This window comes from Sus scrofa, chromosome 1 (assembly GCF_054392235.1).
Source record: "Sus scrofa isolate SSC_HxYL_T2T_F1_AM1 chromosome 1, Sscrofa_HxYL_maternal_Yorkshire_Landrace_v2.0, whole genome shotgun sequence".
NCBI lineage: Eukaryota > Metazoa > Chordata > Mammalia > Artiodactyla > Suidae > Sus > Sus scrofa.
In genome coordinates this window covers 145,266,246-145,283,325 of record NC_139383.1, presented here as the reverse complement: position 1 = coordinate 145,283,325, position 17,080 = coordinate 145,266,246, and the positions used below count along the sequence as shown (strand labels likewise).

Below are 17,080 nucleotides of genomic sequence, written 5' to 3'. Positions count from 1 at the left end.
GAATAAAAACTTAAAATTTTCTTGTCTCTCAGTGCTTGAAGGCAAGCAGATTTAAGTATGAGAAGATGAAGAGATGTATGGAAATTATCATAGGGAGGCTTATATTCTCAAGGAGCTTAGAAGCTGATGGCTTTTAAAAAATTATGTAGAATTCCCCTTCAAAACATAATTCTGCTTCTTCATGATAAAAAGCCTTTGAATAACACTATTTTAACTCTTATCAGCCAAGATTAAAGTGCTTTTTAAAATTCAAAAATAGAATGGTGAAATGAGGAAAAGGAAGAAACATGTAAAGAAAAATCAAATAAACAGCAGTAGCAACAGACATGAAAAGATTGTAATATGAATTAATATAGTACTCTCTGTGCTCCAGATGCTGAGGATACAAAAATGGATAAACACAATCCCTGCCCTCAAGAAACCTCAAGTTCAGTAAGGTGAGTCAAATACATAAGCAACAAAGCACAATAGTCATGACACACTGTAATAAATGTAACTGGGCTACAAGGGGCAGAAAAAAGAAAAGGTGGCCAGAGCCTCCCAAAGGAGTGCTTGAATCCCGAAGGAGGAGTGGCGACTTTGCAGGCAGAAGAAGAGAACAAGAACAATGGAGGCTCCGGGAACAGTGTGAGCAAATGAAAGTGTGCAGAGTACAGAGGCTGAGCAGGATAGAAGAAAGGCAGAGTGCTGAGAGATGGAAACGAGAGTCAGTGAGGCTGGGCTGTGGTCCCCATGTGAAGCAGCTTGATTTATACTGCAGATGCCTGGAAATCTAAGGAGAGACTTCAGCAGTGGATAACACGATCAAACGAGCATTTGAGAAAGATCACTCTGGCAGCACTGTGGAGGATGGATTGAAGGTGTGAAATACTGGTGGCAGGGAAACCTGTTAGAAAACCGCAAGAGCAGGAAAGCTGGGAGTAAATAGCAGGGCTAATTATAGAGAGAGCTTGGAGAGCCATTTGGTCTGTTCTCATCTGCATGAGGGCCTCAAATTCAGATTCTTGAAGTTGTCTCCTAATGAGGTTTTCCACACTGTCACTGAGATTCATTTTCAGGATGGAACTTTTAAAATATACTGCAAATTTTGTAACCTCGTTTTAATGCATTTTGAATTTTTAACATACTGGGAGCCTCAAGAAACGGAAGGGCTCTGAGTACCTCTCGACCTTGGAGAAGCCTGCTAACCAGCTGGCTGTGCACAGTCTTCCTGGCGATAAAGAATGGGACAGATAGAGAAGAGATGCAAGCAACAAATTTTTCATGGCCAGCACCAATTTTGCTTTGTTGCAGTGGGGAGAGGAAAGTATACACCCCATTACTCATAGGTTGATGTGTGCAAGATGGGTGTTCGTAGCTTGGTAGTGCCTGAACTGTTGTTAAATAATTCTTTCTCTACCTACTTATAATATAGATAGAAGTCCTGGGTTTGAAATATTTAGCAAAAGGTATTATGCTTCTCTAAATTACTTTGTGTCTCCCTGACCTAGAAGGCTGACTTTGAGAAATTACCCAAAGTTAATTGTTGTTAAACTAAATTATTGAAAGTGACTTATTTCTCTTATATTTGTCTCTGGTACTGTACTTTTTAATGCCTTTTGAAAAACAGTATAATTTTCTGCCTAAAATTTTTTTAAAAAGCGTTTTTTAGTTCTCAAGCATAATGAAGGAAATTTACTTTTAATTTTCACTTTCTAAACATATTTGCTTGGGTATTGTTGAAAGGAGGACTGGACATGAGGCAGAATTAGTTAGGGGGCTGTTGATTTCCAGGTAATTGTAGCACAACCACTCTGAAGAACAAATGTAAATACTAACACAGCAGATTTAAAAAGAGTTAAGTTTTGAAGTTTAAAAAAAAATTCATTCACTAAATGTAGCTGGCCATTGGCACATTGCTAAATTATTAAAATATACATAAACTTAATAAAATTAAACTTTCATTCACAAAAGGTATAATATCTATAAATACAAAAATATACCTCAAAACAAAGTGGCATGGTTTTAAGGCCAAATCTGGGGGAAGTAAAATATCACAATTTAGTCTTGTATAAATTTAACTGCCTCTAAATAAATCTAATTTCTGCCTTCTGAGTTTAGTTGTCCTTTACACATTGAGAACATCTCTCTTCAGAAAGAAAACACTTTTTTTCTTCTGGTGTAGGACTAGATATTTATCCATGTGGTGGAAAATGATAAAAATGATAGAAGATTATAGTATTAATATGAAGGAAGAGAGTCATCATATTTTTTAAGTTAGCCATTTCACAACAAGCCAAGGACACAGAGAAGCGCTTTCTCTTTTGAAACATTTGACTCAACCTTATGCCCAATGGTCTGAGCCTCTGGATGAGAATCCCTTCCTTCCTCTTCCTCTGCTCTTGCATTGGACATCCCCTGGATAGCATGGGCACTTGAGGGAACCAAGCAAAAGAGGCCCCAGGCTGTATGCTGATTAGTGGTTTAGGCTATCTGAAGGATCTGAGGATCTTCAAGGAGTAATTTTCTTGTTTTTGCAGATCAAACTGAGTAAGATTCTGATAGTTGATACTGAAACATAATTATATTCATGCAGAGGTAAAGTTGTACACAAATATTTCCTGACAGCATGTATAAATAACCTCAAGATCCTTCTTTCAGTATTTGAATGGATGTTGTTCAGTAGTAGTTGTTAGCACACTTTAAGCAATGAGATCCTGCTGTATAACCCAGGGAACTGATTCTGGACACTTGTGATGGAACATGATGGAGGATAATGTGAGAAAAAGAATGTGTGTGTGTGTGTGTGTGAGAGAGAGAGAGAGAGAGAGACTGGGTCACTTTGCTGTACAGCAGAAATTGACAAAACAATGTAAATCAACCATAATAGAAAAAATAAAAACCTATAAAAAAAGAAAACCCAGAACTTAAAAAAATAAAAGAGTTTGAACTAAATTTCCTTCATTAGCTGTCAGTTTCTTGATCTAAAATTCCTATATGAAAGGTGCCGTAGGAATGGTCATCTATGAAGCAAAGAACTTCATGAAGCAAATTCTGGTCCTCTTTTATATTTAAATATATGTTCTCTTCATTGATACGTTGATTTCGCCAGATATTACTGGGTGTTGGCCGGGGGAGAATTGTTACTGTCAGGTATACTGCCTTATGTAGCTTTTGGCTTTTTTTTGGCAAGATACAGTCATAGCTACTTTGACAGTAGCAATGAAGTGATTAGTTATTGTGTCCCACACCTTACTACTCTATGACCCAAATCTTGTGGCATAAATTTTCCAGCAGTAGTTTCTTTGTTTGTTTTAATTTTTTTAATTAATTAATTAATTTATTTTTTTTAGTTTTTCAAATGTTTACTGGCCGTTTGGGAATACTCTTTGATGAGACACTCGTTCGGTCTTTTTTTTTTTTTTTTAATAATTTTTTTTATTTTCCCACTGTACAGCAAGGGGGTCAGGTTATCCTTACATGCATACATTACAATTACATTTTTTCCCCCACCCTTTCTTCTGTTGCAACATGAGTATCTAGACAAAGTTCTCAATGCTATTCAGCAGGATCTCCTTGTAAATCTATTTAATTTTTTTAATTTATATTTTAATGATTTTATTTTTTTACATTATGGTTGTCTCATTTTTTTTTTTTTAAATTGGGGTCAACATTACTTCTTGTTTAAGTTAGAGAAAAAAAAGCCCAGAAAGTCTTTTTTTTTTTTTTTTTTTTTTGTCTTTTTGCGTTTTCTAGGGCTGCTCCTGCGGCATATGGAGGTTCCCAGGCTAGGGGTCTAATCAGAACTGTAGCCGATGGCCTACTCCAGAGCCACAGCAATGCGGGATCCGAGCCGTGTCTGCGAGCTACACCACAGTTCGCGGCAACACCTGGTCATTAACCCACTGAGTAAGGCCAGGGATTGAACCCACAACCTCATGGTTCCTAGTTGGATTTGTTAACCACTGCGCCATGATGGGAACTCCCAGAAAGTCTTAACAACAGAGCAGTTCATATAGAATCTCTTAATATGCTGCCTTTACTTTTGCAACAGACTCAAAAAATCAGTCTCCACAGTGGTCACAGTAAAGGAAGTGGTCTCATGAGCGTAGGTGCAAGTTATGGAGCAACCCTGCCTCTATCAGCTGCCCTTTCTTTTACTTCTTTCACATGGTAGTGATTAACTGGAACATAGCAAGAGGAACTTGTAGTTTCGTGATGATCATTCAGCAAGTATATATTGAACATCTGTCCATCATGGTGGGAAGAGCTAATTTACTTTTGGGTATTAAAGTTACTAGGTGTTTTAAATGTCAGAATACTTTTGTCTACTCATAACACAAAATACAGAGGCTAACGTGCTGAAAGTAGTCAAGTTTTAAGATTTCTTCTCATAAGCCACATTCACTGGCCTCAGCCAATCTTTACATAAAAAAAAAAAAATCTGATTCTAAGTGTGGATTCTAGATTCTGAAGCCTACAAGTTATGAATAAAATCCAAACTATGGAAAATAGAACAACTTTTTAAAATGTTACTATTTACAGGAGACATTTGCACTCAGATCTTTTCTCTAATTAGATCTCTGGCATTCCTTTCCAGCTTTCTAGCAGTGCTCCAATGTTATAGCTGGGAGGAAGCCAATTTCAAGGATCTATTGCACAAAGAACTATTCCCTGAGACATATGAAGTGCTTTTGCTATGAAATAAACAGGAGTAACATAACTTTAATAAGGTTTTGACAATAAGAAATGAGACATATTTGTCTTTAGCACTCTCACAGTACAGAACGCAGTGGCAGTACCTTTGCTGCTTGCTATAGTGCAATACTCCCTTGGTTTTGGGAACACATAATTTTCTTTGTTTAGTCTCACAGCTCATCTTTACATATGCCTTTACATTGTATTCCAGAAGGTAAAAATCTATGCCCTTATATGTTTTTTAAATGATACACAAGTCTCCTCTGTTTTAACCAATAGTGGTGTAATTCTCTCTGCCTGCCAGGTTGAAAATAGTCATTTTGACTCTTTCGCCTACTTCACAAAAGTCTGGCAACTTGTCTTTCACTAATTCCCTCAAATATAGATCCTACTTTGGATATTTCATCATCTTACCCCTTCTAGGGCAGTCATTAGCAAACTTTAGTGTCATATAAGAAATACACAGGAAACTCGTAATATTCAACTCTTGATCCCAGTCTAAGATGACACAGTAGGCCTTAGGAAAGGCACAGCAAACTGAATTTTAGGAAATCACTTTAATATAATCCGCTTCCCAGATTTTGAGAAATTTCTACAGTCTTATTTCTTTTGAGTCTTATAAACTCTTTCTAAATAAGAGTCCTGAAGATTAGATCATGTTCATTCATTTACTCATTTATGTCCTTAACCACTTATTGAACACCCAATGTGTGTCAAGTACAGTTTTAGGAATTGGGCTTATAGTATTGATCAAAACGAACATCACTGACCTCATGGAGTTCATAGTTTTTCTTTCCTCAGGATTAAGAAGAATCCTCTATAACATCATATTTGATCCAAACTTTCTGAATCTGATGTTGAAGATCCTAGTTTCATCCTGTTTCATAACTGTCATTCAACAAAGACGCTCTAATCTAGTCAGGCTGTTTTTCTTTTCCTCTTCCTCAACTTTACTGTCTCCATACTAACTCAACTCACCTCTGGTTGTGAATCCTGTTATTCTCCATCAGGAATATTGTCCAGTGTTGTGGACAGGGCATAGAGATGGGAAAGCAAGTTTCATGCATTCATTAAAGACACATTTATTGAGAGCCAAGCACTGTTCTAGATATGAGGGAATTCAGTAGTGAACAAGTGAAAATAAGCATACAAATGAAAACCAAAAAGAAATACCAGATAAATTTCATGTAGAATATGGTGACAGTGCAGTAACAGCTACTTTGTATTGATAGTTAAAAAATATAGTGACATTTAAGCTGATGCCTGAATACCAAGGATAAGTGGCCATGCAAAGTTTAGGGGGGATAGCATCACAGGAAGAAGGAACAGCTAGTGTCAAGGCTGTCAGTGAAAATGTGTATAAGAAGAATGTAAAGAAGGCCAGTGTGGCTGATGGAGAAGTAGGAGAAGATAAAGTGGCAAAGGCTGGGGTCAAAGAGGTTCACATGAGGCAGATGACACAGAGGAAGATGCGATTTCTGTTTTCACAAAGCTCTCTTCAGATGTTGTCTGGGAGCTGGATTGTAGAGAGGCAAGAGAGACCACATAGGAAATACTGTCACAGGCCTGTTGAATGATGACGGTGGCTTAGATAGACAATAGTGCAAATGGACAGAAATGAACAGGGTGAGCATGTTATGGCGGTAGTGTGAAGGGGCTTGGGAATGGATTGGAGGTCGGGGTGCAAGAGATGACTCAAGGAAAATTCCTAGATTTTTTTCACTTGAGTAACTGGCTGGCTGGTCATATCATTACCGATCTAGAGAAGACTGGAGAGGGAGAAGGTTTGGGTGAGGAGGTTGGAAATCAGCAGTACAAAAGGTGGGTGCTGTGGCTGAAATGATAGGCTACTGTGGCCAGACTGCAAAAGGCTTACAATAAGAGTTAAGAAATTTGTTCTCTTTTCTGAATTGTGACTTAGGAAACATACTATGCCATTATGCATAGTATGGGCTACAAGGGGTAGAAATAATATGCCTGTAATAGGATTTGGGGAGTAAGACTGGGAGGGAGGAGGAAGAGGATATGAGAGAAATAGTTAAAAGTCACAAGAATAATCATAAAAGAGTTTTTTTAGGAAAAGAGGTCAAACAAAATACAGATAGAAAACACAAGTGTTTATTTGAAGATGAAAGAGTAATAATGGACTAGGACTAACCATAAAAGGCTCCTTAGTTGGTATTTCTGAGACGAGGATGCAGAAAGCAGAAAGGAGCAAGTACAGCAAGCTCCTGAGAGGAGGGCTGAGCCTGCTCCAAAGGGTGGCAATTCACCAGCTATGCTTGGGTCCCACAGACAAACTGGCCTGGAAAAGAACCTGGACTGAAAGAATAGAGAAGACCTGGTGATCTACATTTGGTCATTCCCACCACTGATGGCAAGAGAATATGTGTGTGTGTGTGTGGTGCAGCCTCATTTACATTTTAGTTACCACACAACTTTTCAACATAGGAAAAAATTTGGCAATCTTTATTACCATTAATATCATCTAATAGGCTATCGGATAAAATTTATAATTTGTAGCATTTTCAGAGCTTGAAATATTGGTTCACAAAATGGGAAAATTTTACACACTTTCATGTGTTCTATTGCCAATGAAGAGTGTGTCCAAAAACCAGATATTTGTAAAGAGGATCTTCATCACATCAAGGGAAAAAAACTGTTGTTCTTTATGAGAAAATGTTTCCAGTTTACAATTAATTTCATTTTTCTGACTGAAGTTTATTTCACTGCTATAACAAGCTAGATCAATAAGAACCCTGCATCTGTAACTTAGAAAACCTAGACAGGGAAAATCATCGGAGCGAAAGCAAATGATGATGAAAATCGATATGCTTACTTACTCCGTGCTTCCTTATCCTTCATTTTCTACTTGTTTTTACCAAAACCTCACCACTGTAGCTAAATGAATCATTGGAATAAAATTTTCTTCCTAAAGAAACAAATTTTGGCTCATTTCTGTCAATTTCAAAAGCAGCTGCATCTTTCCTATACGAGCCATATTCTGAATAAGTGATTTTTGGGGTTTGGCAAGCTGAGGGATTTTGCCTTAGTCAATAGTTGGCATTATTATCAAATAGGAGGCAAATTAGTCACTGCAAATGAATTAATATCTTGCAGAACCAGAGTTATTTATGCCCTGAGTGATAAACTTGGGAACTGTTCATCAGCGCACTGACAGAATTTGTAAATGAGATCAATGCATCACTGTTGGGGATCTTCCAGGAATGATGGAGGACAGGATAGCTGCCAGAAGACTGGATTCGTGTATTTGCTTGCTCCTTCTTTCCTCTTTTTCCTTTCTCCCTTCCCTTCCTCCTTTCCTTCTACCCTTCCAGTCCCCTTCCTCCCTTTATTCCCTTCCGTTCTTCCCCTATATTGATAGTCTAAGTGTCAGGGACACTTAAAGAGACATGTCCCCCACCTTTAACAATCTAGTGGGGAAAAGAAGACCTCAGACCTCAGTAGCGTACAATGTGTTAAGTACAACAATGTCTATAAAAACGTTTTAGAGTACAGAGAAGGAAGACCCTAACTTGTCCTATAGGGATTAGGACGGGCCTCACTGAGAAAAAATACAGATTTGCCATGTGAACAAGGAAATATTTTAGGAAGAAGAAAACAATATGTTCAAAACCATGGATTTGGGAAAAACACCATCATCATCACTACTGCAACAATCACAATGTTGGGCACTTAGTATGTGCCGGGCACCAGGTTATAAGCTTTTCATAAATTACTGTTTTTAATCTTTACGACCACCCTGAAGGGTATGTGTAATCCCATTTTTCTAATAGACTCTCAAGTCCCAAATAGTTACAAAACTTGTCCTAAAGAAGAACTGGTATGTTCATGAGGTGGTGACCACTTCACTGTACTGGTTGTTGAGCAAATCTGTGGTGGAAAATGTCCAGAGATGAGATTAGCAAGGTCTTCAGGAGTGTGTATAGTAAACACGAAGTTGTGTTATAGAAGAGGGCTCAGGTTCATTCTTAAGCAGGAAAAATTTTTCCATCTACTCCTCTGTGCATCTATGCATTTATTAAATATATACGTAGAAGATTTTTAGCAGCACACAGAAAACTTATATAGAATGAGTAAAAATGAGAGTGAAAGAAGAGAAAAAGATGACGGAGATGATATAATGGAGTTAAGAATAAGGCTAGTTGAGCAGACTTTGGTCAGTCTTGGTGGACACAGGAGTTATTTTACATCTCTGCATGGACTTTAAAAAGCCAAGAGGAGAGAAAGCCAAGCTACCCCCAACCCCTTCCAAGTGAGCTGAAATTGTACCCACTGGAAAAGCCAGGGTATTACAAAATAATGATTTTGGAGTCATTTTAAAAGATGGACAGATGGGTGATAGAAGCTCTAATGTGCTATTTCTTACAGGATAGTGGATGTGATTTTTTTGTGTGAAAATATATATTTTTTTGTCTTTTGTCGGCCACACCCATGGCATATGGCGGTTCCCAGACTACGGGTCTAATCGGAGCTGTTGTTATCAGCCTAAACCAGAGCCACAGCAACACCAGATCTGAGCTGTGTCTGCGACCTACACCACAGCTCACAGCAACGCCAGATCCTTAACCCACTGAGCAAGGCCAGGGATCGAACCCACAACCTCATGGTTCCTAGTCAGATTCGTTTCCGCTGTGCCATGACGGGAACTCTGAAAAGATTTTTTTTTGAAGGAGTTATAACCAGATATCCCCTTCACCAAAACGTAATCTTAAGAAAGTACTCATGTAATGCCTATCTTTAGTAATTCTACTGCCTATTTGCCAAGATGACTTAATTTGACATTTACACTAATCCAAATAAATATGTTAACTTACTTGTTGGCTTGTTATTTTTAAACACCACCTAACAAATACACTAACTTTGGTTTTAGGATGGCTGACATGCAATCTTTCCTTTTGACAGTGATTAGCAGCAGGGGCAGTTGACTGTTCAGGCTAGTCTGACTTAAACTGCATCAGCCAAGTAGCTTCTGTTATAAGGAAGTTTTAATGGAGTATATCCAGACATACTTCTAAGATTGTTTAGAAGCTTATTTGAAAGAAGAGGGGAACACAAACTGAAAAAATAAAGTGCTGTGTTAAAAGATCATCCTGACTAATGCTAACTCTTGTATCAGTAATCCGACTGTTTTGGTGTAAACATAGGAATAGAGTGAGGAAAATGGTATATGTTGAGCTCGTTTTTTGACTCCTAACTAATTCATGTCCACAGAGGCAAAAGTTGATAAAAGCTGTACTTATTTGTACTCTGAAAACACTCCTGGTAGCTATTGCCATGCAGTGGCAAGTGGCAGGATGGTATGGTAGCTGTTTGTAGCTAAGTTTAAAGGCCTGAGTAACTAAGGCTACTACTTGGTCAGGCATGTGGGTTGTGTATGATTTGGGGGAACAGATGTGATCCTTTCTGAAAATGGAATAAATGAAACAAGGAGCTACTGTACCCAGAGTCAATAAACGTGTAAAACGTGCCATTGAAGTGGAAGGTCTCAGTTCTGAAAAGTCGTTGAGTGGCTTTGAGGGCAAAATGTCTTAACCAGGGCTTTTATTGGTTTATATTTTCAATCAGCTGTACAGGATCAGGCCCTGATTAGCAGAAGTTGAGCTTCCTACCTATCAGTTGGGTCTCCATAATTTTCCCCCCACTCATTTCATACCTGTAACTGTTTATAATTTATCTGCATTGTCTAATGAAATCTAATGGCATGGCTCTGGTCTGCCTATAGTTCTATAGGTTCTATTAGAACTAGGGCTTTCTTGTGATAATAAAGTGTGTTAAACTTCAGAAGCTTTAAATTTTTGCAAGGCCATGGCCTCTTTAGTTTTGTTACTGTAAGCTTCTCAACAAATTTGTCAAGCTAGCTATCTTACTGCATTTTCTGTCTAATTTTATTTTTCAGGTAAAATTGGTTTTCACATCTTTTTTTGGGGGGGGGAGCTTTTTAGGGCTGCACCTGTGGCATATGGAGGTCCCCAGGCCAGGGGTCTAATCAGAGCTACAGCTGCCAGCCTATACCACAGCCATAGCAACACCAAATCCGAGCTGTATCTGTGACCTACACCACAGCTCAACCTACACCACAGCTCGTGGCAATGCCAGATGCTTAACCCACTGAACAAGGCCAGGGATTGAACCTGCAGCCTCATGGTTCCTAATTGGATTCATTTCCACTGCACCACAGTGGGAACTCTGGTTTTCACATCATCTAATTGGTGGAAAGAGATCAGCTTCTCTCTCAAGTTACAAGGGCAGAAATTCAGTTGGTCTTTATTAAATGAAGATCCTCGTGAAGGCTGAAAACCCTTCAAGTCTATCATACCACACTTTGGGCTCCTCTGACCTCTTCATTCAATCATCTATGTTTATAGCAGCTATATGCAGGACTAACTCAGGACAAAAGTGGTTACTTACCACACAGTTGGAATATCCATTCCATGGAACGTAAGAATCCCAGAAAATCTGTGGGGCTGGCTTTTGGAGTAGAGCATGGGTAAAATTTTCTCTACATTTCCCCAATTTATTGTTACTTAATATCTCAAATCAATGAGTTGTTGAGGAATTCTTATTTAAATAGCAAATTTCCCTTCAATATGAAGTTCCATAAGGACACTGTCTTCATTCTTTACCAATTTCAGGTTGTCACTAATGCCTAGAGGACCTAAAGGTATTTAGCCTCAGGGTGTCATATGAGCTACTTTCAAATATTTGTAGACTGTTTAGAAGTAGTAGCATGCTTAGGAGTTCCCTTCATGGCTCAACAGTTAACAAACCTGACTAGGATCCATGAGGATGCAGTTTTGATCCTTGGCCTTGCTAGTGGGTTAAGGATCCACCATTGGTATGAGCTGTGGTGTAGGTCACAGATGTGGCTCAGATCCTGCACTGCTGTGGCTGTGGCGAAGGCCGGTGGCTGTAGCTCTGATTCAACCCCTAGCCTGGGAACCTCCATATGCCACAGGTGTGGCCTTAAAAAGCAAAAAAAAAAAAAAAAAGTAGTAGACTACTTATTTTCCAAAGCCCATATAGGTGGGACAAAATTTTAGTAATCGCATTTGTCCATTAGACTACTTCGGAGGGTGTGACTCCCAGACCTCCCACCCCTGAAGATATTCAGTAAAGTGTGGATGATCATTTGGCAGAAAAGTCATGTGTCAGAGAATACTTGGACCAGATGATATGAAAGAGCTCTCTAAACTTAAAAGTTCTAAGAATCTGTAATGAGTATTTAAAAAAATTATTTTAAACATTTTTTTTTTTTTTTTGGCATGAAATCTGAGGAAGGGCTGTTTGCTGGAGGCAAAATGCATGCCTATGTTTTTATACTTTTAAGTTTTAAAATTGTGCATTATTTTCTCTTTTTCAGATAGCTCACTGGAAATAAATATGGAAATTTACTAAGAGGCTGAATACTAATGAGGTTGTAACTGAATTTAGAATTCTCTTCTGGACACAGTTCCTTGGGTGATAAAGGAACCTAAATTTATTTATGTGTTACCTTTTTATTTTGGAAAATTTAAACCCCTTAAAAACTGATAGATTAGTTTAATGAATCCTATGTGCCCATCACCTGCAAGAATTATTAACTAAAAGGGCAGAATAAAGGCCCTCCACAAAGACATCCATGTCCTAAGGCCTGGAACTTGTGGGTATGTTCGGTTACACAGGTAAGCAAGAATTATGGTTTCAGATGGAATTAAGGTTGCTCTACAGTTGACCTTGAGATAGGGCAGATTATCCTGATTCTCTAGGTGGGAACAATCTAATCACATGCATCTTTGTAAGTGCTAGAGGGAGCAGAGGAGTAAGAGACCCAGAGAGAAGGCCGCGTGAGATGGTGTCAGCCTGATGTTTCTGAATGGAGATGGAGAAACGGGGCCTTGAGCCAAGGAATGTTGATGAGCTGGAAAAGCTGAGAAAGGCAAGGAAACAGATTCTCCCCTCAGTGTCCTGATAGATCGGAGGCCTGTTCACACTTTGATCATAGCCTAGTAAGGTCTATTTCAGATTTCTTACTTATGGTTTATGTTTTTTTAAGCCAGTAAGTTTAAGGTAATTTTTTATAACAGCTATGGAAAATATACTTAAAAAATAGAAATATTATCACAGTATGAAGGGAATAAAATAATCCCTAAGGATAATGCTAAAATTTTCTTTATATGTATTTTCAAGTAAAATAAATATTTATAAACTTAGCAAAGAAAGACAATACTTTTATTTGTTGGCTTGAACTACAATATGGATGGATATAAGTCTGAATACTTAGAAAAGATTTGAATATATGTACCAAACTTAAAGCGATACTTAAATTACTAATGTGATTAATTTTATTAATCATTTAAATGATTTAAACCCATTATTCTGATCTTTTGGTGCATTTTTAAAAACTTTATCTCCATCATATAAATTGTAAGATAGGTTTGGTTTATTTAACATATGTATTATGATTACTGTTGATGGTTTTTCTTTATATACTATTTATCCAGTTTTAACAAAATGGTAAATATTGGAGAGAGAAAATGCATTATTTTATGGATGCTAGTGAAATTGTTTATACTTATTAAGATATGGTACTTTCAATAAAACCAACTAAAATCTATGATCATTTTCTTCAAAATAATTCTCTAAATTCCCATTTATATTCATAGGTTCCTTTTTTCTAGTCTGGATAAAGTATTTAATTCAAGCCTAGAAACAAACCAACCAATCACTCAACCAACCAAATGACTCACTCTGCAAACATAAACATAAGTAAAAACAAAAAAATAAAATGAAATAAAGCAAAGCATTTAAAGTTTATAAGCACTTTTGAAAAGTCATGCAAGTGGCTTGAATGAACCTTCTCATATTTTTCATCTTGCTAATGTTAAAACAAAGGACAAAAGATCAATGTCTCAATTTCTAAAGTCATGTATTCTAATGGACCATTTATTTCTTTTATGTTTAGGTACCCTCCCCCTCGATGATGTTAGCCATACGATTCAGAATCTGGAGTGAAGTTTTATTAAATGTTATTATTAGAGGTATATTCAACTGTATATTTGAAACATATAGATTCTATTCCTTTGGAAAGTTGCAGGAGAAATGCTGTGGTAGCATATAGTTGTTTTGAGAGTATAAGTTAGAGACACCCACTAATAATTTTGAACATACAGCACAAACTTCAGCACACAGACTTTAACACACAGATGTGCACCAAACTCCCAAATCTCAGAAATAATATACTATTTAACATTCTATTTAGTACTTACTACAGCATCTCATTCATCCTAGACACTGCAAGAAACTAAAATGTATGAAATTAGTCTCTAAAAGCTATTGTGATGTGTAAACTTGGCTATGCTGTGGTGCCCAGATATTTGGTCCAACACCAGTGTAGATATTGTTATCAAAATAGTTTTTAGATGTAATTAACATTTACGATCAGTATACTGTGAATAAAGCAGATTATTTTCTATTATCTGGTTGGGCCTCATCTAACTAGTTGAAGGCCTTAAGAGCAAAGGCGAAGGTTTCTGGAGTAAAAAGCAATTAATTCTTTATTGCAGCATAGAAACACTGCCTGAGCTCCACACCTGTTGGCCTGCATTGCAGATTCTGACTCAAGACTGCAACATCAATTCCTACTTGAGTTTCTCGCCTGCTGGCCTGCCCTATGGATTTCAGACTTTCTAGCCCCTTAAATCACCTAAGTCAGTTCTTTAAAATCTCTTTCTCTTTCTGTAGATAGATTGATAGATAGATCCATCTCCTAGTGGTTCTGTTCCTCAGGAAAACCCTGCCTAAATAGATATTATTGCCCAGATATCTTGCAAATGAGCTAATAACCTTAGTTACTTCTAAAAAAATTTCTATAGTCTAATTTTGGGCACCATTCACTTGCTTTATTTAAATGAATCAAAAATATTTTACTCCTTTTAACTCAAACTAATGATGAAAACTTTTAAAAAGAGTTTATTCTTTCTACCCAATATTTCTGTCCCCTGAGCTTCTTTCTCCACCTCCACCCAGCTCCTCACCACTTTTCTGTCCAGTCCATGAATCATCCCTAACACTTACTTCATGTTTCTAAAGTACAAGATCATTGCAGAGCTGTACAGACATTCAAACATAGTTTTTGTTTTGTTTTATTTTGGTTTAAATTTCTTTTCTGTGACTATGACTAGTATGTTTTGGTTTTTAAGTATTTTCCCTGGTGACTATTTTCTATCAATTTATGTTTAGCCAATAGTTAAAATAATGTGTGCTGGGACAATAGCTGAAATAAGCTCAAAGACTCTGGATCAATTACCATAAGGTTGTCTTGAGAAGAGTTGCTTTGTCTGCCTTAAAACATGACCCTTTACTCGTGTTTAAGATAAAAATTTGTCTTCATTTTCTTCTTTCGGTTCAGAGTGACTAATTCTGACCAAAACTCTTAGGAAGAATTGATCAGTTAATTAAAATGATCAGTTAAAGCAATGCAGTCCCTGGTCAGAATGACTGAGTTCCTTTCTAAACTGATGAATTATTTCAAAATACATACTAATGTGGGACTTTTTCAAAGTATAGATATAAAATTCAAAATTACAGCAAAACTGGTCTTCTGCTGTTGCTTAAGAGGGATTTAGCCCCCGGGCAATTTATGACTCAGATTATCTTCTTAAACAGTGTTGCCCAAATAAACCTTCCTTGAAATCAGCGGTACTGGTATTCAACATTTTTCCTTTATATGGAGTTAGCTGTGTCCTCTATCATCAGACTGAACCAACTAAAGTCATTTCTCTTAAAGACATCAACAGCTTAAGGAAAAAAAGTTTTCTCTCCAGGGCTGGGGGGAGGACTTTTTCTTTGCACTTTAAAATGTTTGCTCTGTTCCAAGAAGATATTAGGATCAGTTGACTGACAACAGGAAAAATTTTCCTGGCAGAGAAGGAAGCCAGAGGAGATTCATATGCAGACAAAATTTTAACTATCAGGCTGTTTGTATCCCCATGTCTATTCTAATATACCGAGCTGGGATAAATCAAATGGGCTCTAAAAATGGCAGATAAAAATGTGATTTCACAATAATTCTGGAGTTTTGTAGAATATCCATCTTAAGCATCTCTTTTTTCCCCCAAGGAGTTATTTATTACTGGGCAATGCTATATAGCTCTTCCAATAGATGCACTACTCTAAAAAAAAAAAGAAATAAAAACCTTGAAAACCCTACATTTTAAAAGTTAAAGATACAACAGTTTTGCTGAAGTGCTAGTGTGAGTTAAATGAGACTGGGACCCAGACAGAGATGCCTGAAATCTGCTTGAAATAAGGAGGGAGACTAGGTCAGATGATGTAGTGAGGTGCTTGGTGAGGTGTCCACTTCTCAGCTAGCCAGCCCTCTTCAGGGAGGGCTGGGACTGGAGGGCCCTTCCTCAAGGTGTGGGGCATGTGTACACACAACTTGTCTCTATCATGAAGCCCTCAGGGTTGATACCCTCGAAGCAAAGTGGAAATCGGACTCACAGCATAAATGCAGAGAGGACTGAGGACACATGAAAGCAAGGTTGGGGTAAATCCACCAAGCGCGTGCTTCAGGGACCTCAGGACAGACTTCTCAAGCAACTTCATAATCATTCAGTTTCCCTTGGTTTCTCAAGAACAATGTGATCCTTGCGAAGATTAGCAGAACAATAGTTTCACCAAGTATGTAATTTCTACCCTAAAAATTATATTCTAAAAATTTACATTCTTCAAAGAGTGGAGGAAATTCTGATTTCCGAGAGTAAGGGAGTGTGTGGACACTGACAGACTCTTCTCTCCTACTGCTAGGCCCACCTGACCCTCTTACCATCTCCTTTATTGCCTCTGGGGACCTCACCTGCCCCCGACCCTGATCTAAGACCTTCATATTGGATCTTCTAACTTAACCATCCTCCCTTTGTTGGTATGAGCCTTGGGATTTTTTCTTACTGTGACATTTCACAGGCAAAATGAAGATTTTTTTTTTTTTTTTGTCTTTTTTTTTTGTCTGTTGTTGTTGTTGTTGTTGTTGCTATTTCTTGGGCCGCTCCCGCAGCACATGGAGGTTCCCAGGCTAGGGGTTGAATCGGAGCTGTAGCCACCTGCCTACGCCAGAGCCACAGCAACGCAGGATCCGAGCCGCGTCTGCAACCTACACCACAGCTCACGGCAACGCCGGATCGTTAACCCACTGAGCAAGGGCAGGGACCGAACCCGCAATCTCATGGTTCCTAGTCGGATTCGTTAACCACTGCGCCACGACGGGAACTCCAAAAATGAAGATTTTTAAATGAAATTTCAAAACTAAGGGGAGGGACTGGGAGCTTGGGGTAAATAGATGCAGAGTGTTGCCTTTGGGATGGATTAGTAATGGGATCCTGCTGTGTAGCACTGGGAACTC

At 38.0% G+C, this 17,080-nt stretch overlaps 1 protein-coding gene across 11 annotated transcripts in view; it reads left to right on the top strand.

Moving 5' to 3' along the window:
• Positions 1-17,080, top strand: part of LOC102166069 (uncharacterized) — a 273,766-nt gene that overhangs the window by 133,887 nt on the left and 122,799 nt on the right. For 4 of the 11 annotated variants that reach the window (XR_014814621.1, XR_014814617.1, XM_084975194.1 and 1 more), the window contains exon 3: positions 374-437. The exons of 3 other annotated variants lie outside the window; for them this stretch is intronic. Coding sequence is in view for 3 of the 8 variants with exons in the window: in XM_084975194.1 (XP_084831320.1) it covers positions 374-437 (64 nt within the window). In the remaining 5 variants the exon portion in view is untranslated. Of the gene's footprint in view, positions 1-373; positions 2,935-12,061; positions 12,186-17,080 lie in introns of those variants that run through there. 4 more of the 11 variants (XR_014814676.1, XR_014814614.1, XR_014814633.1 and 1 more) reach the window with 2 other exon arrangements.